Raw genomic sequence first — 26,565 nt, 5'->3', positions numbered from 1 at the left:
ATAAGGGAACTTTTTGTGGTGATGGTTGCACAATTATATAAATTTACTAAAAATCATCGAACTATACCAACAGTGTTGAATTTTGTGCTATGTAAAGTATACTTCAATAAAACTATAAAATATATAATTTAATTAAATATAAGTATACATTTAATAAGTATGTAATATGTATATACTGCAACATTTAAAAATCACTTTTATTTGCAGGTAGAAATTTGCATATTTTCCTCTCAACTAAATGTCAAAGCCAGTTGACAGTTCAACTCTATCAAAATATCCAACTAAGTAGAATGGTGCTGTAACCTTACATTATTGTTTGTGGATAGGCAGTTTAAGCTAGGTCTTATCAAACAGGATAATTATTAAGGTTTTCTGGGGGAAATTTTAATCTCCAACCATTTGCATAATATCCCACTTACATAGCATTAGTATTATATGAAGTGGGAGAGCTCTGGAATTTGTGACTGTTTTTGCTACAGTTTTACAAGTGATGAAGTATGTACAAATATTCTCTCTCTCTTTCTGTCTATCTATATATATAAATATTCTGTTGTGGTCTCTATTCCTGATTCTCTCAGCTGGAGCCAGCAAACATAAAGGGCTTAAGGAATTTTCCTCCTCAAACTTCTATAGTGGGTCGTGATAACTTATTTAACCAAATGAACAGTGACATTTAAATATACATATTTATATTTTAAAATCTTTTTTATTCTTACAAATTTATTAGGCAAATTTTGTTGTATGTTGTATGACTCTTACCGGTAAAATGGCAAGGAATAAAGCTCTTTTAGCAGGAACTGTTTTGGCAGCTTTCCACGTAACTACAACAGAAGTGGCTTGCATTTGTTAAAGCTGGAAGCTATTAGAAGTGCAGTAGAAAAAGATCACATAAATCTCTTCAGACTATGAATTTGCTTTAGATATTTCATCAATATTGATTGCTTATACAGATTTTTTAAATCTACTGAGTGAATTTCAGTGTACAGTAACTATGATAGTGACAGTAAAAAATTAGAACAGCATGTTTTCATGTTTTCTGACTTGTTCTTCATTACCTAAGTATGACTTTGGTTCAACAAACATTTTGTTTTAGTCGCCAAACAAGAAAAATACTGTGTATCTTTCAGCTACTATACAGAAATTATCAGTTTTGAAAATTTTATAATAGAAAATATTTCATGTATTTTAAATATTCCATAGCATCCTGTTTCAGTCATTCTCATGTCTCATATTTTTTATTATCCAACTATCAAGGTGTTTTATAAAAGATATTCTTTTTTTTAACTTGATATAATTCACATACCATATAATTCATCCTTTTAAAGTATATAGTTCAGTGGGTTTTAGTATATTCTCACAGTTATACAATCATCACCACTGTCTAATTCTGGAACATATTTATGACCCCCAAAAGAAAATTGTACTATTAGTAGTCACTCCTCATTCTCACTGATGACAGTGTTAAGAAAATGAAAAGGCAAGCCACAAACAGGGAAAAAACTTTTTGCAATTTGTCAGAGGACTCATATCCAGAATGTATAAATACAAAATGACAACTTAATATGAAAAATGGTCAAAAGCCTTGAACAGTTACTTCAGAAAAGAAGATATTAGAATGTCCTAAATTGCAGCAGTGTATTTTTTGAACCAGCTCCTGGAGTAATGGAAATAAAAGCAAAAATAAACAAATGGGATCTAATTAAACTTAAAAGCTTTTGCACAGCTAAGGAACAAAAAGACCTACAGAATGGAAGAAGATATTTGCAAATAATGAGACTAACAAGGGACTAATTTCCAAATATACAAACAGCTCATACACCTTAATATCAAAAAAATAAGCAACCCAATCAAAAAATGGGCAGAAGACCTAAATAGACATCTCTCCAAAGAAAACATCCAGATGACCAACAGCACATGAAAATATGCTCAACATCACTAATTGTTAGAGAAATGAAAATCAAACCTACAATGAGATATCACTTCACACCAGTCAGAATGGCCATCATCAAAAAGTCTACAAACAATGAAAGCTGGAGAGAGTGTGGAGAAAAAGGAACCCTCCTACACTGTGGTGGGAATGTAAATTGGTGCAGCCACTATCTAGGACAGTATGGAGATTCCTTAAAACTAAAAATAGACTTACCATATGATCCAGCAATCCCATTCCTGGGCATGTACCCAGAGGAAAATATAATTAGAAAAGACACATGCACCCCAGTGCTCATAGCAGCACTATTTACAATAGCCAAGACATGGAAACAACCCAAGTGTCCATTAACAGGTGACTGGATAAAGAAGTTGTGGGATATATATATATATGTGTGTGTGTATATATATATATATATATATATATATATATATATATATATATATATATATTATATATATATATATATATATATTTATTTATATATATATATATATAAATGGAATACTACTCATAAAAAAGAATTAAACAATGCCATTTGCAGCAACGTGTATGGACCTGGAGGTCGTCATTCTAAGTGAAGTAAGCCAAAAAGAGAAAGAAAAATGCCATATGATGTTGCTAAATCTAAAAAAAAAAACAAAAGGACACAAATGAACTACTTATTATTTATAACTTAGATGATTGATTTCTTGAATATGTGTAAGTACATTTGACTGTCCTTTATGATCGGATTATTGCATTCTGTTGATTCTTATTGTGTGGTTGGCTTTATTCCTTTGATAACTATGTAAGTTTAAAAAGCTAAAGCTCTAAATTTTTTTTTAAAAAAGATATTAGAATGTCCAATAAACACATATAGAGATGCTCACCATCCTTGGTTATCAGGGAAATGCAATATAAAATTATAACACAGTATCATGTCTATCAGAATGGCTATAATTGAAAAGACTGATAAAATGCTGGTAAGAATGTGGAACATTTAGGACTCTAATACATTGCTGCTAAGAATATAAAGTGATACAACCACTTTGGAAAACTGTTTGGCAATTTCTTATAAAGTTAAACATATACTTCACCCTGTGACCCAGAAGTTCTACTCCAAGGTATACACCCAAGAAAATAAAAATTCATTTAGCAATAAAAGGAAAAGAAGTACTGATACAGCAAAAAGTAGATGAATCTCAAGAGTATGTAATAAATGATTTCATTTATGTGATGTTCAAGAAAAGGCAAAAGTGTATATGGAATCTAAAAGAAAGGACACAAATGAACTTACTACAAAACAGAAACAGACTCACAGACATGGAGAACAAACTTACGGTTACTGAGGGTAAAGGGGCAGGAAGGGATAAATTGGAAATTTGAAATTTGCTCCTCTTGGGGAGTGATGAAATGTTAGCTATCTTGATTGTGGTGGTGGTTTCATTAGTGTATACATGTATTAAAATTCATCAAATTGTACATCTGACATATGTGTAGTTTACTATACAGAAATCATACCATAATAAAGTTGTTAAAAAATAAATAAAAGAGAATAGCAGAATGCAAAAATAAAACACAGCAAAACAAAAGCGATCTATTGTGCTAGAAATTAGGATATAGTTGCCTCAGGTGGTCAGGGTAGGGGGATTAACTGGAAAGGACAACTTTTTGACGTGATGGTGTTGCTTATGTACATTTTTCAAAACTCATTTAACTGCATACTTAAGATATGTGCATTTTACTATTTTTAAGTTATACCTCAATAAAAAAAAAAAAGAATCTGACTCAGCATGGAAAGCACTGTCCAAAAGTATCATGCCTTGTAATTAAATGAGATGATACATGTGAAGTGCTTAACACAATGTCTGAGTGTCAGGCAACAGTGTTGATTGTTATGGTTACCATTGCTTTATTGCTCTATTACCATTTTTTTTCCTGTTTAAGCTGTTCCATTATGTACTCTTCCCTTGTGAATATTATTTTAGTACTTTAGAATATTTAAGATATAGGGATTCCTTTGTTGAGATGAGGTGAAGATATTGAGACAGTTAGGAAGTAACTAATTTGAAATGCTTAATACCTGAAGACAATTTATTTGTGTCATACAGAAGAAGCCCTTGGGGGAAGAGTAAAGCAGAACATTTAAAAGCAAAACAATAATAAAAACTCGTTTAGTAAATCTCTACAACTTGAGTACACGTTTAGGAATATGTTATCTGTAGCTTTTAAAAATTATTATTTCTCATTTTACAATAAAATTGTTTTTGGTATTGTACTCCTGAGAAAGTAGGCCATGCCAGGAGATTTTTATAAGTACAAGGGGAATTTTAAAAATAAATAACAAATAAAGATAAAATAAATAAAGGTTAAATCCATTCTGGTTGATCAGAAATTGAAGCCTGAGGATGTTATGAGCCCCATCCATCAGAGAAGATACTACTGGCTCTTTGGCAGCCAGCTTACATCTCTTTGGCCAAACTATCTATATTAAAGAAGTATATATAAAAGACGAGGGAAATGGGCCCTCGATTAAGCTTCTGGTGGCATAATAGGAGTATAGGGAGAAAAGGAAAGTGGTGTTAAAGTCTGTGACCCAAACTTAAGAGCATAGTGAGGCATTTGTCTTTCCATTATATTGTACTGTGGCCCAGGTGGAAGGGTTGAGATATGAAATGCTTATCTCTTGAGGTGCTGCCGTGTAGGGTGATGTGAAAGAAATTTTCCTAAGGCACATGCCCTGTTTAGCCTCCTTTTTTTTCTCCTTTCAATGTAAGATCACTTTCCCTTTGCTCCTGAGACTCTTAGGTAGTATTATGTTTTTTCAGTGTATCCATACAGTAGTTCTGTTTACTTTCTGTCTGGGAACTGTTTCTAGTCTCCCCCCAAATACACCTCCATGTGGACTCTCTGCATTCGGCCTGCCTGTCCAATCTCATAGAATGTGCACTGAGAAAACTAATTGCAGAGATAAATTGGCTCTTGGTGTGCATGACTGATCAAGAGCAAAGTACCTTAATTTCAGATGCCTTCAGAGAGATTTTTCTTTAACCTCTGCTTTTAAGAGGAAGATTATAAAGCATTATCATTACTTGAGGTCAGAATTATATTGCTTTTGGTCAAAAGCTGTTGTAAGATTTACAAAGTAATAGAAACAAAGTAATCTAAAGATAAATGATAAAGATCAAAGCAATTCAAAATTAAAGTGAATTTGAGTGTAAGCATAGGTATGGGTTTAGAGTTATAAAAGAAACCATCAGACCATACATCATTATGTCTTTTTAACTATATCTTCCAAGGTAGCCTTAATTTTTAATATTTTTACTGAAAAGCAAGAGACTTGAGTAATTATTTGCATATATTGTCCATAGTTGAATACTAGTTAAAATTGGCCCAAGCAATTTCTGATTTATTCCACATATAACAGTAAGGTGATTTGAAAGTAATATGGAAGATCCTGCAACGCATAATAGGTACCAGCCTTGGTTTATGTCTTTGACTATATTTTATTTGCTGATAATTTCCAAATCTGTGTCTTTTAACTCTAGCTTCCTTCCTCATCTGCAGACTTGCATTTGTATCTAGTAGTGGAAATTTTTAACTGGATGTATGTTGGGTACCCCTGACACTTTAATGTGTCTCAAACTGAATTTAAAAAAAATTTATTTTTAAGACTGTTCTCCAACTTGCCTCTCCTTCCTTATTTCTATATTTTTGATTTATGGCTTTATTATACTCTTCTCTAATGAATCCTTACTTCTGCCTTTTCCAAATTACCAATTCATATTATAACCTTTGAAATGTCTTTCAGATCTAGCCATCTATTCCATCTCTGCTGTCACTGTCCATTGTGCACCTTCACTACTTGTTCTTTTGAAAGATTATTATTATTATAAAATGAGTGCTTTTTAGAAAATTCAGAGCCTTTAGAAGTTTATAAAGTAAAATTTTCCTGTTTTTTCTCTTCCAATTCTACTTCTTTCAAGTAACCACTGTTTATGTTTGATGTATTTATTTCCAAACACTTTCTGTGCATTTTTAAATATACAGATATACGTATAAAAATACAGCAATCACAAATACTTTATCATCTTTTGCTTGGACTATTAAAATAGATCTTCAGTGGTCTCCCTGCCATCAACCCCTCTCTACTCTGGCCATTGCCTTAAAGAGCTCTGCTTGTATCCTGTTGCCTATGGGATAAGGACCAACCTTAGTATTGCATTATAGAAACCTTCACAGTCTGGGTCCAGTATCTGCCTCCAACCTCACTCCTTGCCACTTCTGCCTCGCACCTTATCCCCAGTGCTACTATTCCCTAGATTGGCCATGTATCATTATGACTCCTTACCTATGTACACATGGTCAGTCTCTTCTCCACTTGGCAAGTTTCTGCTTGTTTTTCAAGATCTTGCTCATCTGTTGCCTCCTTCATAGAAGTGTCTTTCCCATTTTTCCCAACCAGGAGGTAATGGCTCTCTCTTCTGTTTCTTCATTATCTCTCTCTCTCTCTTTTTTTTTTTTTTTTTTTTGTCTGTTTGTGTGTGTCTCCCTTAGTTCCTTGTGAGATTTTTAAAAAGCAGGACTCTTGTCTTACTCATCATTTTATGTCTGATACTCTGCTTAGCAAATAACAGGCATTTAATAAGTGTTTGGTAAATAGACATGTCTGTAGTTTAGATCTGCATTACAATAAAGACCTAAGTTAAAGAAAATAAAATTTTAGATCCCACCTCATTTTGTAATTTTTAATCCACTTAACATTTTGTGAGTTTGGTAAATTATATCACCTTGGGCCTTTTGAGGACAGTAGTACAATTTCAGCATGACCTTATTTCTTAAAAAATAACTCAGCTTTTAATGGACTACTATACAGTATTTTTAAATGATGAGTTAGATCTCTATAGAGACAGAAAGAGATACACAAGATATATTGTGAAGTAAAAAGTGAGTTGCTTAACAGTTTGATTCTCTTTTTAAGAAAAGTAGAGTCAGTATATTGTGCTTAAAAAAAAATCCAGACAAACATAAAACAAATTATTATCTTTATTCATTTATTCTCCAATCTTGTAATAAATTATTTTCCATGTAACTCTGCAATGTTTGCATATTCGTACTGTGAGCATGTACTCTCATAAGCAAAAAAAGGACCAAAAATAAAACAAACCACTCCTCAGTTTTTAACTTTTCATATTCTTCATAAAAAAGTAAAGTCTTGCTAGCGGAATTTTTTTGTTTTTGTTTTGTTTTTAGGTTGTGCAGAGAACTAGAAAATATATTTAAGTAAAAATTTGAAATATAGTTAGGAGTTTGAGGACATTTTAGCTGTAATTATTTTATAATTATTTTAGTGCCTACTTTGGGTAGTGTAATATGCTAGATGCTGAAGTAGAATGAAGGATACAGTTTCTGTTGTGCAGTAACCTACAGCTTATTCTGGGTAGCAGAAATTCCTCAGTAGCACTTTGTTGAGGAAATAAAATAAGTAATGATCCCATAATTACCTACTTTAAGTACATTTTCCTTAAACTGAAAAATACCCTTTTTATTTTGAGGGTGAAATTTTATTTTCGTGTTATATTAGAAACTGAAAAATAAGAATTGCTTTAAAGTCAAATTGGAAAGGACATTTGCTGGTAGGTAAAACATGATAAAAAATAAAGTAGCATAAGGAAGATTTTTAAATTATTAAATAGCAAAGTTTTTTTAATATAAAATCCTGAAGTATCATTTGCTAATAAATGTGTCATACCTGTTTGATTACTGTTAATTATCTGAATTGTCACTTAGATTATTACACAGCAGAAAAATATATACAGTTGCTATTCAAAAGTATATTTTTTAGAAATATTAAGTTGATACTTTTTTATCATATAAGTTTTACTGAATAATTGTTAACTTAATATCTTTGCTTACCATTTGCTAAGTGGCTACCAAGATGGGATTTATTTAGTTTAATGCTTCAGAATTCTCAAACTCATTGAAAATAATTTAAGATATTTTAATCTTTAAAATAAAGCAGAATTTTAATAGAAAGGACTTGGTTTAAGTATTAAACCTCTCTGAAAATAAAATATTCTTTTTATGATGGAGATTCCACTGTGATTGCTGCATTTTCTTTACTTCCTACTGAAGAAGCCCTTAGTGCACTTGCAAAGAGCATAAGGAGTCATGTCAGAGGTCAGCTATTTGAGTCCATTTTCCCACAGCCGCCTGGTGCGAGTGATCTTTTACTGTGTTTTAAAAAAATGGGCAAGGATTAAAGAGGATTAGAAAGAATATTACCCTCCTGAATATAGGCCCAAGGCACTAAGGGGAGAGAACCCAGCCAGGCAGCAAATGGGCTTTGCTTGACCAGGACACAACCTCTGCTGCATTCCTTTAAGAAACTGAATGGGAAATGTTAAGTCCCCAAACTGGATTAGTAAATAATCTCATAGCTTGTGACATCTGCTAAAATAAATTGATGAGCAGACTGCATTCTTACACTTTGAGGAGAGGGCCAGACATCAAGATTAAGAGTAATAATTCTTTTATCTCTTTGCTTTTTAATTTCAACTTTATTGGACTATAGGAGAAAGAGTAATTAAAGATGGGTATTAAGCTTAGTAAGTGTTAAAAAGGCATATTCCATAAACAAAAAAGAAAAATTACTTTAGGTGTATTAATACCAAGAGTACATATGTATTGATTAATAACCTAAGGCTTAACATTTGAAGCCACTGCAATTTTTTGTTTTTAGAATATTTCCTGTTTGTAGCAGTTCTGCAAAGTGTTTCACAAATTCAGCTATTCATGTGGTTTTATCTCATTAGTTTGTGTAACAACCTGAAGAACTTAGAATTTAAGATATAAGAATATATCTTTTAAGACACCTTTGAAATAGTTCTCTTTTTATATTTTATAATAGAAGTTAATGTGGTTTGGACCTTATGATGCATAATTTGGTATCAAATTATTGAGAACCCAAGAGGTCGTTTCAAACCTAGTCTAGTAGGGGAGGTGTACTCTGGCTTAAGTCTTTGGAAGAAGTAGTTAGCTAACTATTTTTAAAAGATTTTGTTTGAGGTTGACCACTTTCATAAAAAAGTTGATGTAAAAGTGGTAAATTTTGCATCTTTCTTCATGTGATTAGTACATTTGATTGGTGCAATAACTGATTATGCTGCTTTTGTTATGGACTGTAATATTAAGGCAAGTATTTTCTTCAAGAGTTTAAGGTAAAATTTAATTTCATATGTGAATAAGAATTGATAGGCTGAAACTTCTTTAACAGGCATGCTCACTAATCGCTTAAATGCATCTTGCACTGTGCTCTCCTGGCTCAGTGTCTTTGTTTAAGTTGTCCCTGTACATTGAATATGTCCCCCTGTTCTTGTCCCCACCACACTCCCCAATCTGCTCATCCATATTCCACCTATCTTTATTTATCAGCTCAAATCCCAAATTCCATCAGGTGGTTTAAATCATTATTAATACCTCTTAAACATGGAGTTACCATATGACCTAGCAGTTCTGCTCCTAGGTATATACCCAAGAGAGATGAAAACCTATATTCACATAAAAATTCATACATGAATGTTTCTTACAGCATTATTCATAATAGCCAAAAGGTGAAAATAACCAAATGTACATCAAGTGATGAATGGATAAACAAATGTGGTCTATCCATACAATGGAGTATTTATTCAGCCACAAAAAGAATTGGGGTACTGATAGATTCTACAACATGGATGTATGCTTAGTGAAAGAAACCAGTCAAAAAAGACCATAGATTATGTAATTCTGCTTGCATGAAATATCTGGAATAGGCAAATCTATAGAGACAGAAAGTATATTAGTGGTTGCTTAGAGTTTAGGGGAATGGGGGTAGAGGCTGATAACTGAGGAGTACAGAGTTTCCTTTTGAAGTGATGAAAATGTTCAAAAATTGTGATGGTTGCACCTGTGAATATCCTAAAAACCATTGGATTGTGTACTTTAATTTTGTTTTGTTTTGTTTTGTTTTTGTGTGTGAGGGGGTAATTAGGTTTATCTATTTATTTACATTTATTACTTTTGGTGGAGGTGCCAGGGACTGAACATGAGACCTTGTACATGCCAAGCACCCATTCTACCACTGAGCTATACCCTCTCGCATAAATTGTATACTTTAAATGGGTGAATTGTAAAGTATGTGAGTTATATCTCAATAAAGTGGTTATTTAAAAACTAAAAAATGAATACCACCTATGCATATTCCTATATGTATTTATACCTCTCATGAAGTTCTTACCATAGTCTGGTTATAATTATTAACTTGAGGAATCTATCTTTCTGATTACATTAGGAAGCTCCAGAGAGTAGTGTTTTGGTATTCCCTAGCAAGCATAGTGCTTTGTGCTCAGTAAATATTAATTTACTTGAACTTCTTAACGATTAAGTTCCTTCACTGTAAAATGGGAATAAAGAAAAAAAATTTAATGTTACCATAACATGTTGTTCCAAAATTGTGTTTTATAATTTTTTACACTTATTCTTTTTTGGAAAAATACATAATTTACTCTCACATTATTTCTTCAGCTTGAGTTTCCATTTTGTGTTTAGCCAAGTTGCACATAAAGCACTTATCACCTTATTTTTACTTATAGGAATATTCTGATCTTTGGAATTTGCATATTTATATATGAGTATTTTATATATGTTTTCAGTAGGCTCCCCCATGTCATTTCAACTAGCTTAATGTTTGTTTTTTAAATCAACTTTATAAAATTTGATTTTTTAAATCAAACTTTATAAAATTTGAATCTACATTTTTGTGGATATTTGAATCTAACATAATTTAATTTTTCTTTTTTACTGTGTTGTGTCTATGTGTGTGTGTTATTTTTCTAGTATTTGCTAGAAATGAAAAGTCTCATTTTACCTCCAGAACACATTCTGAAACGGGGTGATAGTGAAGCAATTGCCTATGCGTTCTTTCATCTTCAGCACTGGAAGCGAATAGAAGGTGCTCTTAATCTGTTACAGTGTACATGGGAAGGCAGTAAGTATTCTTTTCCAAATGCAACACTAATCTCTCACTGTTCTTTGCATTCACAGGCAGTCTTTTTTAATGAGATTGAGTTTCCTTAAGGATTTATTGTTCAGATTGGTTTCAAAGTGGATTTGGTGGTATTTATTGGTCTATTGGTAGAAGAAATATGTAATGTGCTTATATTGATGCCGCATTTAGGAAAAGCAGAATTAGAAACTGTTAGGGTATTCTGCTACATGTTCATTTAAATTATGTATTTATAAGGAAAGAAAATGAAAACTGATATCCCTTGGTTTATAAGTTTTTTAATGTGGTTAAGCTATTGTAATATTTTTAAAATTGGACTTGTTTTTTGGTTTTGTTTTGATATGTATACAACATGAAACTGTTTGCCTGATTACTGGTATCAACTCAATTCTTTAGCAGAGTTTTTAATTGTGGTAAAATATAAGTAAAAGATAAAAATTACTATCTTAAACATTTTTAAAGGTACAGTTCAATGACATTATGTACATTGACATTGTTGTGCAGCCATCATCATCCATCCCCAGAATTTTTTCATCACCCCAAACTGAAGTTCTATACCCATTAAAAAATAACTCCCCATTCTTCTCTCCTTGCCAGCCCCCTGGTAACCATCCTGTTTTCCATTTCTATGAGTTTGACTACTCTAGGTATTTCATATAAGTGGACTCATATTTGTCCTTTTGTATGTGGCTTATTTTACTTAGCATATATGTTGTAGCATGTGTCAGAATTTTATTCCTTTTTAAGGCTGAATAATGTTCCATTGTAAGTATATACAATATTTTGTTTATCCATTCATCCATCAATGGATATTTGGGTTGTTTTCCCTTCTGAGTGTTGTGAATAGTGCTGCTATGAACGCAGGTACATAAATATCTGTTCAAGTTCCTGCTCTCAGTTCTTTTGGGTATCTACTTAGAAGTGAAATTACTAGATCATATAATTCTATGTTTAATTTTTTTGAGGAACCACCGTACTATTTTCTATAGCAGCTGCACCATTTTACATTCTACTGGCAGTGCACAAGAATTTCACTTTCTCTGTGTCCTTGTCAACACTTGTTATTTTCTGTTTTTTGAGAATAGCCATCCTAAGGGGTGTGAAGTAGTATCTCATTTTGATTTTTATTTGCATTTCCCTAATAATTAGTAATGTTGAACATCTTTTTATGTGTGAATTGGCCATTTGTACATTTCTTTGGAGAACTGGACTATTTTCAGCTAACTACCAGATCTCTTATATATAACTTTTTAAAATCACCTATCAAGGAAAATTCAAAAAAAAAAATGCAGTGCTCATTTACTAAAATTGGCTAACCCCTCAGTTCTCAGACTTTGCACTGAGGCATGTTGAGGTATTAATAGCAAATTCACAAAAGTGCCATGGGATATTTTCAATTTTCAGGGGAAACATAGCAGTACTCAACATCTGTCAGATACCATTCAAGCTGTTAGCTCTAGATAGTTCACAGTTTCAACATTAGATGGCTCTCCATTGTCTGTTTCTTTCGGTGTTCTCATAGCTTTGCAAAGTTGGGTTTTTGTTAGTTGCTATAATTAAAACAAGTACCAAACAAAAACAGTGTGGAGCAGGAAATGAGGATGTGGTGTTCATTGTGATTACAAGGGTTGAGAAGTTATGTAATCCCAACAGGCTCATACATCCCATTAGGAAGAAATTATGGTTATTTAAAAATGAAATTATTATTTTTTTCCTTCAATTTATATGGAGGTTTTTTTCAGGTCGCTGGTCAGTGGTTGGACCATAAACTTTTAAAGTTGTTCAGACCCACTACTTAAGTGGAATTGTTAGATATTTCTTTCAGCATAGGGGCATCATAGCAAATTACTAAGACGTGAAGGGCACTATGTGTCCTTGAAGCAAGAACATTTGGGAATCTCTGCATTAACATTTTGCTGATGGCCAGGCACTGTGCTTGACATTGACAATATACAGATTAATGAAACTGGGATTACTAAGACTGAAATGCTGACTGTTTTGGGACTTCCTTTTGCTTTTTTCTCAGTAGTGTATAGGCTCCTCAAAACCAGGTACTGTATCTCTTCACCTTGTAGGTGTCTTCATTGCCTAGAGTTCTGCTTGGCACGTGCAGGCTTTCAATAAGTATATTATTTAATCTGTATTTCACAGATAATTATCTTGTGAATGGTTTCCTAGTGTTATCACTGATTTGCTCTGTGACTTAGGACAAATCACTATGTTTTATTTTAGCAATATAAAATCCATATTTGACAGAAGTTTATAGAGCCAAGTACTAAGGGAAAAATGATAACCTTATCACAGTTTTCAATGAGTAATCAGCTAGCCGAGTAGATCAATAAGGATTTCTTCTTTAAGAAGTCTGCAAGAGTTGGTAATATAATCTAGGTGAGGGATTGGTAAACTTTTTCTGTAAAGGGCCAGATGGTAAATATTTAGTCCTTGTGGGCCATAGTCTCTGTCACAACTGCCCAACTCTTATAGCATGAAAGCAGCCTTACATAATACATAAATAAACAGGCATGGCTGTATTCTAATACAATTTTATTTATAAAAGCAGATAGTGGGCCAGGTCTAGCCAAGGGTTACCCCTTTAGATAGTTAATTTAGATACTTCGGTGACCCCTGATCTAGATTAAGCTCAGTTCGTAGAAAACTTTGGTGACAGCTCCCATATGAAATTAGGAGCCATTGAGAACTCTTCTAGGTTGCCAACAGTTATGACCTCAACAGTTATATGTGATTCACCTAAAAAGTGGAATTCATACCTGGAGAGTTAAGTCTGTTGTGTTGTAATGAGGAGACTGAGGCAACAAGGGCACAGCCAGTCTTATCCTCCACTACTCCTGTTAGTTTTATTCCAGCAGACTGTGACTATTCTCTAAATAAATCTTATTCTTCCCCTTATTCACTCTTTTGCATACTTTGTTTCTTTCATCTAAAATGTCTATCTAAAACAGAAAATAAAATGCTATATGAAAATTTAATAAAAATATGTCTCCAAAATAGCTTTGATTGTAGTAAAGGATGAAAATGAGATTGAATTGAATGTCAACATATTTTTTTTCCCTCAGCTTTTAGAATGATTCCATACCCATTAGAGAAAGGCCATCTATTTTACCCTTATCCCAGCTGCACAGAGACTGCTGATAGAGAGCTATTACCTAGTAAGTAAATGTGTGCATTTTCCTAAACTTAAAATTAATTGTAAGATTGTTTTTCATAGTATTCTCCCATTTTAAAAGTGCCTTTGATTGAAATTCAGGATACTGTTAAATACTATTTTAGCCATTTCTTGGATGTAGTTGTATAATTCAGTTCATTCTTGAATTTTTTTTTGGTGAAACCCTATGCAATGAATTAACAAAGATTGAAGATATTAAAAAGAGCATCCATCTTACAAGCATTTAAACAAAAACTAATTTCAGTCCTTCACAAACTCTTTTCAGGAAATAAAGGAGGAAATAGCATCCCCCAATACATTCTGTGAGAGTAGCATTTCCCTGACACCAAAATCAAATAAAGGCATTACAAGAAAACTATAGAACAAGGGGGAGGGTATAGCTCAAGTAGTAGAGCACATGCTTAATATGCAGAAGGTCCTGGGTTCAATCCCCAGTACCTCCTCTAAAAATAAATAAAACTAATTACCCCCCCCAAAAAAGAAAACTATAGAACAATATCTCTCATGAATATAGACAAAAATTTCTTTAACAAGGTATTAGCAAACTGAATCCAGCAACATGTAGAAAAGATCATACTCCATGATCAAGTGGAATTTATCTCACAAATGCAAGATTGGTTTAACATCTGAAAATGTAATAGAATAAAGGACAATAGATGCAGAAAAGCATTTGTCAAAAATCCAACACCCATTCATGATAAAAATTATAAACAAACTAGGAATAAAAAAGAACTTCCTGAACCTGATAAAGAGCAGCTACCAAAAACCCACAGTTAACATCATACTAAATGGTGAAAGACTGAATGCTTTCCTCCTAAGATCAGGAATAAGGCAAGGGTGTCTGCTGTCTTCTGTTCAGCACTGTACTGGAGATTCTGCTTAGTGCCATCAAGCAAGCAAAAAAAAAAAAAAAGACATTAATATTCGAAAGAAAGAAGTTAAAACTGTCTTTATTCATAGGTGACATGATTTTCTGTATAAGAAATCCGTAAAAATACTATTAGAACTAATAAGTTCAACAAGGTTGCAGGATATAATATTAATATACAAAACTCATATTTATATAGCAATGCTAGCAAATAACAATCCAATATGGAAATTAGAAAACAATTCCAATCACAGTAGCATTAATATAACAAATGATTTAGAAGTAAGTTTAACGAAGCCAGTACAAGACTTGTACACTAAAATCTATAAAATATTGCTGAGAGAAATTAAAGAAAATCTAAATAAATGGAGAGACATTCCATGTTTATGGATTGGAAGACCCAATATTATTTATATGACAACTCTCTTCACATTGATCTATAAATTCAATACAATTCCTACAAATTAACAAGCTGATCTCAAAATTAATATGGAAAGGTAAAGAACCCAGAAGTGCCAAAACAATCTTTATAAAGAGGAATGAAGATAGAGGGACTTCACTTGCAAATTTAAAAAAAAAGCAGTCAGAGTTGGGAGAAGAACCAGAAATATGTAGGATTATGATTGCTGAGAGTGTTTCCATCTAGTTCCTGCTTTCAGGAGGCGAAACTTCTTAAAAAATAATATAATTAATATAATATAATATAATATAATACTTTTTATCTTAGCTGCCTTATTATCCACTCACTCTCTTTCTCTATGAACTGGTAAATTTCTTTTTAACTCCTTTTTATGATTTAACCAATAAGCAAGCATGCTGAAGTTTATAAACACTTGTTTCTTCTTATGACATAAATCTGTGCTACAGGTTTTTCAATTCTGGGACCATTAGAACTGAAGTATAAGAAGGAAAGTTGCAATTTTACAACATGAGACTTAATGAGCTGGAAAGTTCAAACAGATAGCAGAAAATTTAGGAGAGATCGTAGAAGTTGAGTATGCTGTTATTTTTCTCCCAGGGTTTTTTTATTTTCCTCTGTCATCTTAGATAAGTTATCTCTTCTTTCTTTGAACTCACAAAATGCTTTGTATGCTAAATCTCTCCCTTCTAGATTGTAAACTTATTAAAGGCCAGGATTCTCTTTATTGACCCTCTATATATCTCTATAATGTTCACCATAAAAACTTACAATAAATAAATATAACTTGAATTAGTCAGAGTGATTAATTTATCCTTATAAACATGCCAGGTACTTTGTAAGTACTCAAAAAAAAGTTAAATGTTAGTAACTTTTCCTCCTTACCCTGCTCTGAACTCTTAAACTGCTCATAGGTTAACAGAAAGATATATAAACAATGTGTTAAGAGCTACATGTACGCAATAGATTATAAGGAAGCTGGAGTTGAGAGTGCCTATCTCTCCAAGGTGAGGGATGATTCCCAAATCTGACTTAGGTGATTTGAAGAATGGTAAATCCATCATACAGCAGGAGGAGCAGGTTTGGGAATAGGAGTGGGAGAAGTAAATAATTTCAAGCTTTGCATATGTTGCATGTGTAACCTCTCACCCAATTACACATACATGTGTGTGTACATTTATATATGTGTGTGTGTGTATATATATGAATATATATATGCTTAAATATTTTGTTGTGTAATCTTTTTAACACATATACATACATAGTCTTTATATTTTATACCTCTAAATAATATATGGGGCTAAGATATCTTTGTAAGTTATAGGTATATAATACGTATATTATTTTAAAATGTATATTACATAAATAGTAAATGCTATAGGCGTTCTTTGGGTATAAGTAATAGAGAACCACTTCAAAGTAGCCTAAACATAAAGAGAATTTGTTGGAAGACTGGATTGTCTCAGAGAATCCAAAGGTAACAGCTACAGTTGCATCTCAGAAGAGACTAGAACCAGGAACTAGAAGGCTGTTAAGATTTCCCAGAGTCATTTGGCTGTATATTTCTGTCTCTGGCTGCCTTTTTCAGTCTCTCCTACTCTCACTTTCTTTGTTTCCTTTGCCAACTCTAACTTTTCTTTGTATGATCTCTCATTTCTGCTTCTCTCAGTGTATCTGCTTCATTTTTATATCTTTCTCTTTGCAGTTTGGCTTTCCCTTGTTATTCATGTAGCCAAACTTGAGGCCCCATAAAGCTCTGACTTCACATGTCGTCAGTTCAGGCCAATAATAGAGAATAAAGAATCCCACTATCAATCTCAACCCCACTTTTAAAACTTCTGGGAGAGGAAATCAGATTTACTCAGGTGTTCATCCCTGGTCTGGTCAGCTGCGGCCTAGGGACAGGATCAGGTTGTGAAAGCAAAATTGCCAGTGGTGCTGATAGCTGTTTCTCTCTACATCTCTCTACATCACAGAACTGGCTTGGGAATCATCATTTTCTAGGCATGAATGAGATCACTAAGGGAAACTGTATAAAGTGTGAGAAATAAACTAAGGATGAACCATGGGGGCACAAAAATGTCTAAGGAATGAGTGGCTGATAAGGAGTCCAAAAGATTCAGTGAAGGAGTGGTCAGAGAGACAGGACAAGAACCAGAACTAGATATCCTAGAAACTAAAAGGAGGAAAAAATTTCCAAGTGAGGAGGAGTATCTGAAGTATTAAGTAAGGTAATTACTGAGGAGAATTCATTGACTTTGGCATTTAGAAGGTCAGTAGTGTTAGAAATTTTATTTTCTTTCCTAGGATGGTAGTGATAATAGTTATTTTATTGTGTTTTCATTTTAATGGGAAAAAGGGTATTTAAGGCAAAGGAATGAATCTTTGTGGAACATCAGTGTGCAGAAGTATATTATATTAAAGTAATACATTTAGCTTAAAGTAATGCCCTCCAAATCATTACAAAAGTTGCCTGACATAAGGCCAACTTTCATAGTAATATGAATAAAATCAGGGTTATTATCATGTATTATCAGGGCCATAGGCTGTAAGAACAGACAGTTTGCTTTTTGTCAGGCCTTTATTATTTCTAGGATGCTACTCATTTGCAAATTCTAGGAGGTAGGAGAGGAGGGTTATTCTGGCGTTTGGCAGGGGTTGTTTGATTATATTGTATGTTCTTAGAGTATATTTTCTGTCTCTGTGTAGAATGAACAAAATTTTAGTAATGTGGAGTTCTAATTCCCAGGAGTACTTAATGTTTTTTGTTTTTAATTCTCCTTCAACCTTGATATGACTTACAACATTCTGGAATTTGCTTATGAATCTCATAAGTTCAGGCTTGAACTATTCCCTTAGTTCACATAGCTATTTAGTTGTCTTTTATGCCTCCTGATAATTTTTTCTCTACAAGCCAGTGATGAAATTTGAACTTCACTTCCAAGGGAGTGTTTCTGTACTAGTCATCCATTATTTTGATGTATTAGCCAAATGTTGACTGACAAATGAATCTACAGAAAGCAATCCAAAAAGAAATAATTGGATTTCTCCTGCAGTATAAAAATTCCGTGTTTTAGGAAATTATCTTACTAAAGCTATATAGTTTTCTACCTTACAAAGTAGGAATAATACTATCTGTCTCTCTGGAAATTTTCTGGATTTTTATTGAATTTGCTTTTTGGTATATGCTTTCAGAAGATAGTATAAGACATAAAAATATTATGGCCACTGAAGGGAAACTTAGCTGTAATATTCTCTGTGAATCATTGTTTAAAAAAGGTTAAATTTATAGCTGACCTTGATTCAGCACTGAATTAGTCATTCCTTACCTAAGCAGGATATTACATCAGTAATTCCTGGGTTTTTCTCCAGCCCTGAGTGGTCAGCTTCCTGAACACATGAAGTACCAGAATAACTCTCAGTTTAGCAGTTCAATTCTCATTTATTGTGCACCTACTTTGTGCCAAGCATTGTAGTAGGCTGCTCTCAGTATTGTTATTCAAGTATTTTCAAATTTCAAATAAGATATAAACAGTTAAATACTGTTGGTAATAAAATAGCCAATTGCTAGAAAAATGATACCTGAGAAAATGTGTAACTTACTGTGGTAAAGTATGACAAGGGACTTTATGTTCAGAATCCTAGGGCTTTGCTGTTCTGGTTAGATTTTTACAGTGTTTGATGAAATGCCACATATAGGACATTTATTAATAACTGGATAAAATTATTAGCTGATTGTTCTGAGAAATCTTCAACCATATGTCTTTCTCTTGATCTCTATACTCATCTCTGAGCCCCAAAGAGCAAGAATTATAACAACACATTTATAAAGGGCTTACCGTGTCCATCTTAACAACTCCGTAGCAACTTCTAGAGGGTTTAGCAACTTACTCAAAATCACACAGCTAATAAATGACAAAGCTCTTTTTCAAAACTACCTCAGCATGACTACAATTAATGTTCTTTCCCACGATTCTATCCTGTTCCCGGTTCCCAGCAGTCTTTTGGCTATGTTGATAGGCTGTTGATGCTAGAGTAAATAATGGATAACTTCCTTCTACCTTGCTTGACCAGAGACTTCGCGTTCTTTTAAAAAAACATTTTCCTTTTTAGTTTTTAAAAATAGATTTCATTTGAAAATATTAAAACTGGCTTATACTGTCTTCTGAAATAAAATCCCATTTCTATGTTTTCTCCCTTGTAGCGTTTCATCATGTTTCTGTTTACCCAAAGAAAGAGCTTCCTTTTTTCATCCATTTCACAGCAGGACTGTGTTCTTCTACAGCAATGATAGCTCTTCTCACACACCAGTTTCCAGAAATCATGGGTGTTTTTGCTAAAGCTGTAAGTATGATCTCAAGGACTTGTGTAGAGTATTTGTAAAACACACAAGAAACCATCTCTGATCTGTTTGTGCTAAACCAGTTGAGTAGTGGAAGATATTTGTTATGGTAAATTACAGGAATTGATTTGTCAACTTGCTGCCGTAAATATGTCAGACATAAGTTTCTGGTGATTTAAGATATATTTTTGTTGCTTAAAATTGAAAGAAATACAATGGCGTAATATTATAAAGTTGGTCTCTGTAGATCACTTTTAGTGGTAAACATACAACTTGTTACTAGCTAAAGAATAATCCACTTCCTTTAAATGTATTTTCTTTGGCATTTTTAAAAAAAACCCTATTTTGTAAACAAGCCTTTTGATTTTTCCATTTAAATGAAATCATTAATTCTAAGGATTTGCTGAAGGTTAAATTCAAGAATGCAACTAGGATGGAGAGTAAGTAGCTAAGATGGGACTTCTGGGACATTTGCCCTGGGTACAGTATGTACTGCTTTACTCACAAGTTCTCCTTGTTATTATATCTGCATGTTCTTATTGACCTTTCCAACCTTGGGTGTAGAACCATGTACAGAACTTTATTTTCATTTTTACCCTTTAGTTTTGAACTGCTTCCCCATTTCCTAATGCAGGTCCAGTAAGTGCTTGAGGACTGACGTTAGAGAGAGTATCCCATGATTATTTACTCCTCCCTACAAACCTATTAATTAACGTCACTGGCTCAAAGCAAAATTGCCAAAGATAAGTCCCTTTAAGTCTCTTAGCCTTTAAAAAGGTGTGTCTTGTACATCTTTGCATTTTTACCAAGGAATAAGTTCTCAAACCTAGAAAGAAAATGTTGATTTGTTATATTCCCAAGTAGAAAAGCTCTGAGAACCATAGAAACACTAGCCCTTACTTGGTAATGTAATTTCTATCTTTCTATGTGCCTCCGTTCTAACTCCCTGTTTCCTTACACTTTCTTTTCCTGCCTTAAGAATAGTTTATTTTGTGCCTTAAAGATCAGTTGGTTTTCTTCTGGCACCAGTAGCAAGAGCACTGGTTTCTCTTTTTCCCTGAAGGTCAACTGTATAATGTGTTAAGTTGCCACTGGCTGTAGGCCTAGGATTCTGAGACTGCACTTGATTCTGGGTCAAGCTTCAAGAAGAATGACTTTCCACTGTTGTTCAGGGAGTATAGATGTTTGGTTTGGAGACTGACTCTTCTATTTCCTTTTAGTATAAAAAGGAAGCTTAGTGATCATACTGTAACTCTTGCTTGCAGTGGTGCTGATTGGGGAGTGAGTGTGTCTCAAACTGGAATGAATTTACTATGTAATCTGGCATGGAAAAAAATGGACTAGAAGGGAAATCCCGTCCATTCAACAGCTGGGAAAAAATATGCAGCTGTGTATTTGAGATCACAGGCAAGCAGTGGGAGAGATGGTTTTTAGGTTTCTCTCAGAGCAGTGGGAAGGAGGTGAAATAAAGGAGGGAGATGGAGAATTGGGAATGGAGGTGTAACAGGTGTTAGTAGTGTAATTTCGTGAGGTACTGGCTAATGTTAATGTGGAGGATACTCCTGTATTGACTGATGTCAGTATGTAGTGTCTCCATTGACCTAAGAGATCTCTGATACAGAGCCTTAAAGATGTCAGCACAAGCTCCTTAGCACTTCTCCAGCCGAGTCCAAGAATGAATAATTACATGTTTTAAAGTGGAAGCTTCTTTTTAAGACCAAAAGTTATTAGTTTATTGTGATTCTACTTGATAAACAGTAAGCAGGCATTTGTTCACTGTCTTTTGGTGTTTGTATAGTTGGTGATCCATAGTGTTAAAAATGTGGCTGACAGCAAACCTGTATTTACAGCCGCATTTTACCCCTGTGACCTTTACATGTATATTTTAAGTTCCTAAAAGCTAGGTATTTACTGAAAGTACCTGCAAAGCAGTTCCAAGGGCAGTTTCCATTTAAGAATTAATGGGAAATGATTATAGTATGGGCAGGCTCCGGCTTCTAAACTCAACATATAAATACCTCAACAGACAGACAACAAGGGAACTAGAGGCTCAAATTCTGCTTCTACACCACTTAATGTAGTGTGGTCTGTGCCCCAGGAGCATTACCATCACCCAGGAACTTGTTAGAAATGCAGAACCTCAGGCACTACTCCAGCACTCCTGAATCTGCATATTAACAAGATCTTCAGGTGATCCTATATACACAGTGAACACTGGAGAAGCCCTTCTCTACTCTACCCCCAATAAGAGGAATTTAGAATGCATGGAGAGTGCCATCTTATCAAGGTGGAGAGGGGGCAGCATTGTAGAGTGGTTATGAGCATCAGCTCTGGAGCCAGACTGCTTTGCTTTGAATTCCAGCCCTGACACTTATTGGCTGTGCAACCTGGGGTAAGTTACTTAACCTTTTCTCTCCCTCATTGTAAAATGAGAATAGTACTACCTACTGGGTTTTTGTGAGCATTAAGTGAGTTTAAAATATGTCAAGTGTTTAGAACTGTGTCTGCCAGTAGTAAAAACTAGGTGTTAGCTGTTGTCACCATCATCATTGTCAACATCACCCAAGTGCAGCTATAGTGGGAAACCCTATCCCCTTCATGTTTGGAGGCACTGTGTTCTACTAGTAAACTCAAAAAGCATTTTTTCATGGAAATTGTAGTAGAAATAGTGGCCAGGCATCATTTAAACAATACTACGAGTAGTATACTTCTGGTACATTATGTGTATGTGAACCACAGAAAGTGGAGAAATGTTTCAAATTCTAGGCCCTGGCAAATTGCCTTGTAGAGCAGAACCTATTGGTAAGTTGCCTGCCTATGTTAAATTTTTCAGTTAAGTCAGATACTTGATAGCCAAGTACAGTAGAAGTCAGTGAAGAATCTTTGAAACATACTTTTTCTTCTATTTAGTAAGGTGAAGCAGTTTAAGAAAATTTCCTAAATTTCTTCCTTTACCATTGTCTGTTCCTCATTTTTGTATTAGCTCACACGCTAGAGTAAATTCAGTTTGAATTTGTTAAAACGCATTTCTTACAAAAATTGCTTTTTTGTGAAGCAAGGCACTAGGGATTATGGTTTTTAATATTCCTCACTGAACATCAGGTTTAGATAAGTGGAAGGGAACAAACTAGAATGTTCAGTGGTTTTAGTGCCCCTTCTCCTTTTGCATGATGTAAAGCCTTGTGGAATAAGCCTTCATTTGCAGCAAGTTAGGACTTTTTTTCCCTCTGATTTTTCTCCTGGCTGAGATGAAAACCTAGTCTGACATTAGACATAGAGCAATGAAAAAAAAATCGCATAAATCCCTGGAGATGTGGAATGTGCTGATATCAGAGCTGATATTCTCTAAGGCCAGAATTCCTGAAAAAGGAAAAATTGCTTTTAAGTGGTAGGTCATTTTCTCACCTGCTTTGAAGCCTGCTGGGTTAAATATGAGAGTTCAAAGTAAGGGTAGCCAGCAAACCAAATGAACTGGAATCTGATTCTGCTTATCTGAAAGGAGCTTCTTTATTTAAGAGCAGCAATGCCCTCTCCTTAGAGAACCAGTCTTCATCTACTCTGGCCCCTTTCATTTCTCTTTGCAAGAAAAGCTTTCTTCTTAGTAAGCCTTGGGAGGGCGTTATTACAACAGTGAAAAGACTGAAGATGGTCTTTGGGGATTTCATTAACTTACTCATAAATTCAGGCTTGTGGCATGTGACTTTAATGCTTTAAATTCACAAATGTGTTTGAATATAAAAATCCCTAGTTGGGTTTTAACTAAATAGGGAAGCCTTTGAAATGTTGGCAGAAAAAGTGTTACAGGTAAAGACAGAAATCAAAAAGATTCCCAAATAGATTGTTTGTTTCACTAAGGCAAAACTTGGTTAAAATTTGTTTCACTGAACACATATAGTTGGGGTGGGGTGGGAATGGGCCCTGTTTCCACATATTTCTACTAATCTTTATGTGGGAAAATGTGGTTGGACATGCCAGTGATGAATTTCTGAGCAACTCATAATTGGCTGGCTCCACTGTAACTAGGGCCTAACAATCTGCTTGATTAATTCTTTAAGGACTACATTAGCCAAGTTGCATGATTTCCAAAGATATAGAAGGTCAGATGTTACACTAACAAAAGACCTCTCTACAGAACGTCTCACTGGGATTTCTTCAGCCCCTTCCCAAAAATAATGAACATTTTTCTTCCTAAATTACATTTAAAAAAATAATAAGCAGATATAAATGCCAACTGTCTTTTACTGAATAGTGACTAGAACTTTTAAGAAGGTTTGTCCACTATTACCATTTTTTCTAGGGCAAGATTGTCTTCATAACTAGGGGAGTTGATAAACAATTATAACCATATACTGATATATACCAGTAGAAAAAATATTTTTAAAGGTTCTTAATTTTCCATTATCATAGCTAGTGATGTGAAATCTGCTCAAAGGTGAAAGATTTTTTTGGTATATTCTCTATCTAACTTTAATAATACTAAAAACCTGTAAGAGTTGCATTCTTTTTTATTAAATACATAGGGCTCCATTCAGAAATTAAACTGTCAACTAAAATGTTTCTTCATTTTGTTTGAAAATGGATTATTTTTCAAAGCTGTGAGACTTCTTTAGTTCCTAAGAACTGATACAGTTTTAAAAACATTTTGAATTATAACTAAGCTTATATTCCTGTGAAATATTATTCTGTAACTATGCTATTTCCACAGTAATATATCTGAGATCTATCCCAGAGACTATCCTGATAATAAAATGAGCCTGTTGTGTGACTAGTCAAAAATTTTAAATGCTCACACTTTTGTTCCACTGTTAGTGCTGCTGAAGTCTATTGGGCAGTCTGGCATATTCCATTTTTTATTTTCTTAATTAACTGGGATATTTGTAGCAAGAGAAAAGTTGTTCTGTACTTTTTAAAGGGTAATTTCTCCTGCTTTATCCTCATTGTTCTCCTTCCAAAAGAACCAGAGTGAGAAATTTATGAAATTACTAATATTCTTCTTTATCCAAATTTTCTAAGTATTGAATTCTTCTTTTCAAAGGCAAAAAAAAAAAAAGAATAAAAGTTAGGAAAATGTACTTTTTAATCCATGTCTGTACCCCTTCTGCAGTATTTAATTCAGTTTTGAAGTTTGTGGAAAGCATTCTCTTTCCCTATAACATCTGCCTGATAATACGAAGTTCACAAAAGCTCTCCCTGAATTTCTTTAGCAGTGTATTTAATCATCTTTTCCCCCTCAAAGTGAAAGTCTCAGTGCCAAAGTCTAGGATACCCTGTCACTAACTGCTACTAATATATTTATTATTAATCGTCAGTACTTGGGGCAGATGGACTGCATAGCAGTTGTTAGAGAGCTGTGCCTAGATATTGATGTCAATCACTCATTCCAGACTCATTACACCAGTGGTATAAGAGTTCACTTTAGGAAACTTACTGATTTTTGTTCTAGAAAACTTCTTTGTGTTTTGCAGACCCAGAATAGTCCTCTAAATGGGGAGAATAATGGGATACAGAGGGAGATTAAAATCTTGAATAGTTTTTAGCTTTTTTCTTGAGTGGAATTTTTCTCCTTCCCCTACCAATCAAATTTCTAATGCTCAAAAGAACTAAATTAGTGTGACTACTTAATATATTATAATTCTAAACCAAGAGTAACATGGACTTTATTAGTTATTTTCTTTTTTTAAGAGTTTATGCTTATATTCTCATTTATTCTTACCAGAGGCATTGGTGGACAGATTGTGATCTTCCAATATTACAGATGAGGAATTTTGAGCCATTAAAAGTTAAAAGAGTTCTTTGAAATCAAACAATAGATAGTCCTTTAGTCATGTTATATATGTTTAGTTTCAAAAATATGTCACTTTACAACCTACTCCAAAACAAGTACAAAAGAATAAACTTCAAACCAAATATAGTAATGCTGAGTGAGTATAGAATGATGGCTTGGTTGATAATAAAGTGGTTTTGCTAATGTCTTCTTATAGGAGATGAATCTGGAGAAGAGTTTTAAATAAAAAGGCTAGTGTGGATTGTCAGAAAATAGAAAGGGCATTTAGATTGCAGAAATGCTTATTGCAAAGACATAAGTAGACAAATAAGCTTCCTGGAAAATCCTTCATAGTATAAGCCTATTTGATGAACTCTGATGTTTTAAAATAAAAAAAACGCTTTTCTGTCTTCAAACTGATTCACTCTGATTTCACTCCTGTTCTTACTAGTAGGCCACTTAAGAAGCAACGCTGTTTGGTCATTTACATCACATACTCACACAACTGTATAAAAAAACTGCAGCCTTTCTCACTGCCTGAAACGTACAGTAATACTGAAGAAGGAGTAGCACTCATTTGTAATGATTTAGAGGGGATTTAACTCTCTGAAAAGGTAAAAAAAAAAAATTAATATAAAGTACAAATGTGTATCTTATGTTTCAACATCATTCTTCTTTCAAAGTCAAAGGGTAAGTTTGTGAAGGATTGTGAGGGCAAGTTTAACTGAACAGAATAAACTTTTGGTCTAAAATAACATAACTTGTTGGCAGAGGTTGTGGGTTTTTATTTTGTTTGTTTGCTTTGCTAAAGTGGGAATTTTAGATAACAGATGTACTTATAGTAGTTGTAACAATACATAGGAAACTTGAGTGTGTTCCTTAATGCTGATGAGGTCTCAATAAAGATTGGATGTTAATGGTATTCTGTCTAAATTTGAGGAAAAACTAAATTTCTCTCTTTTAGTTCTGTAATAATATTAATTATTACTGCCTTAGGTCAATTTTGACAGCCAGCTTCAAGAAAAGAAATTATTTGG

General features: G+C 33.6%; 1 protein-coding gene across 1 annotated transcript in view; it reads left to right on the top strand.

Moving 5' to 3' along the window:
* ST7L (suppression of tumorigenicity 7 like) overlaps positions 1-26,565 on the top strand; it is a 71,995-nt gene that overhangs the window by 35,282 nt on the left and 10,148 nt on the right. Inside the window, 3 exon segments of the mRNA XM_032487339.1 lie at positions 10,784-10,934; positions 14,027-14,119; positions 19,627-19,766. Coding sequence (XP_032343230.1) covers positions 10,784-10,934; positions 14,027-14,119; positions 19,627-19,766 — 384 coding nt within the window.

The sequence above is a fragment of the Camelus ferus genome, chromosome 9 (genome assembly GCF_009834535.1).
Source record: "Camelus ferus isolate YT-003-E chromosome 9, BCGSAC_Cfer_1.0, whole genome shotgun sequence".
Taxonomy (NCBI): Eukaryota; Metazoa; Chordata; class Mammalia; order Artiodactyla; family Camelidae; genus Camelus; species Camelus ferus.
The sequence above is the reverse complement of the archived record's forward strand: the minus strand, read 5'-3'. Positions and strand labels throughout refer to the sequence as shown.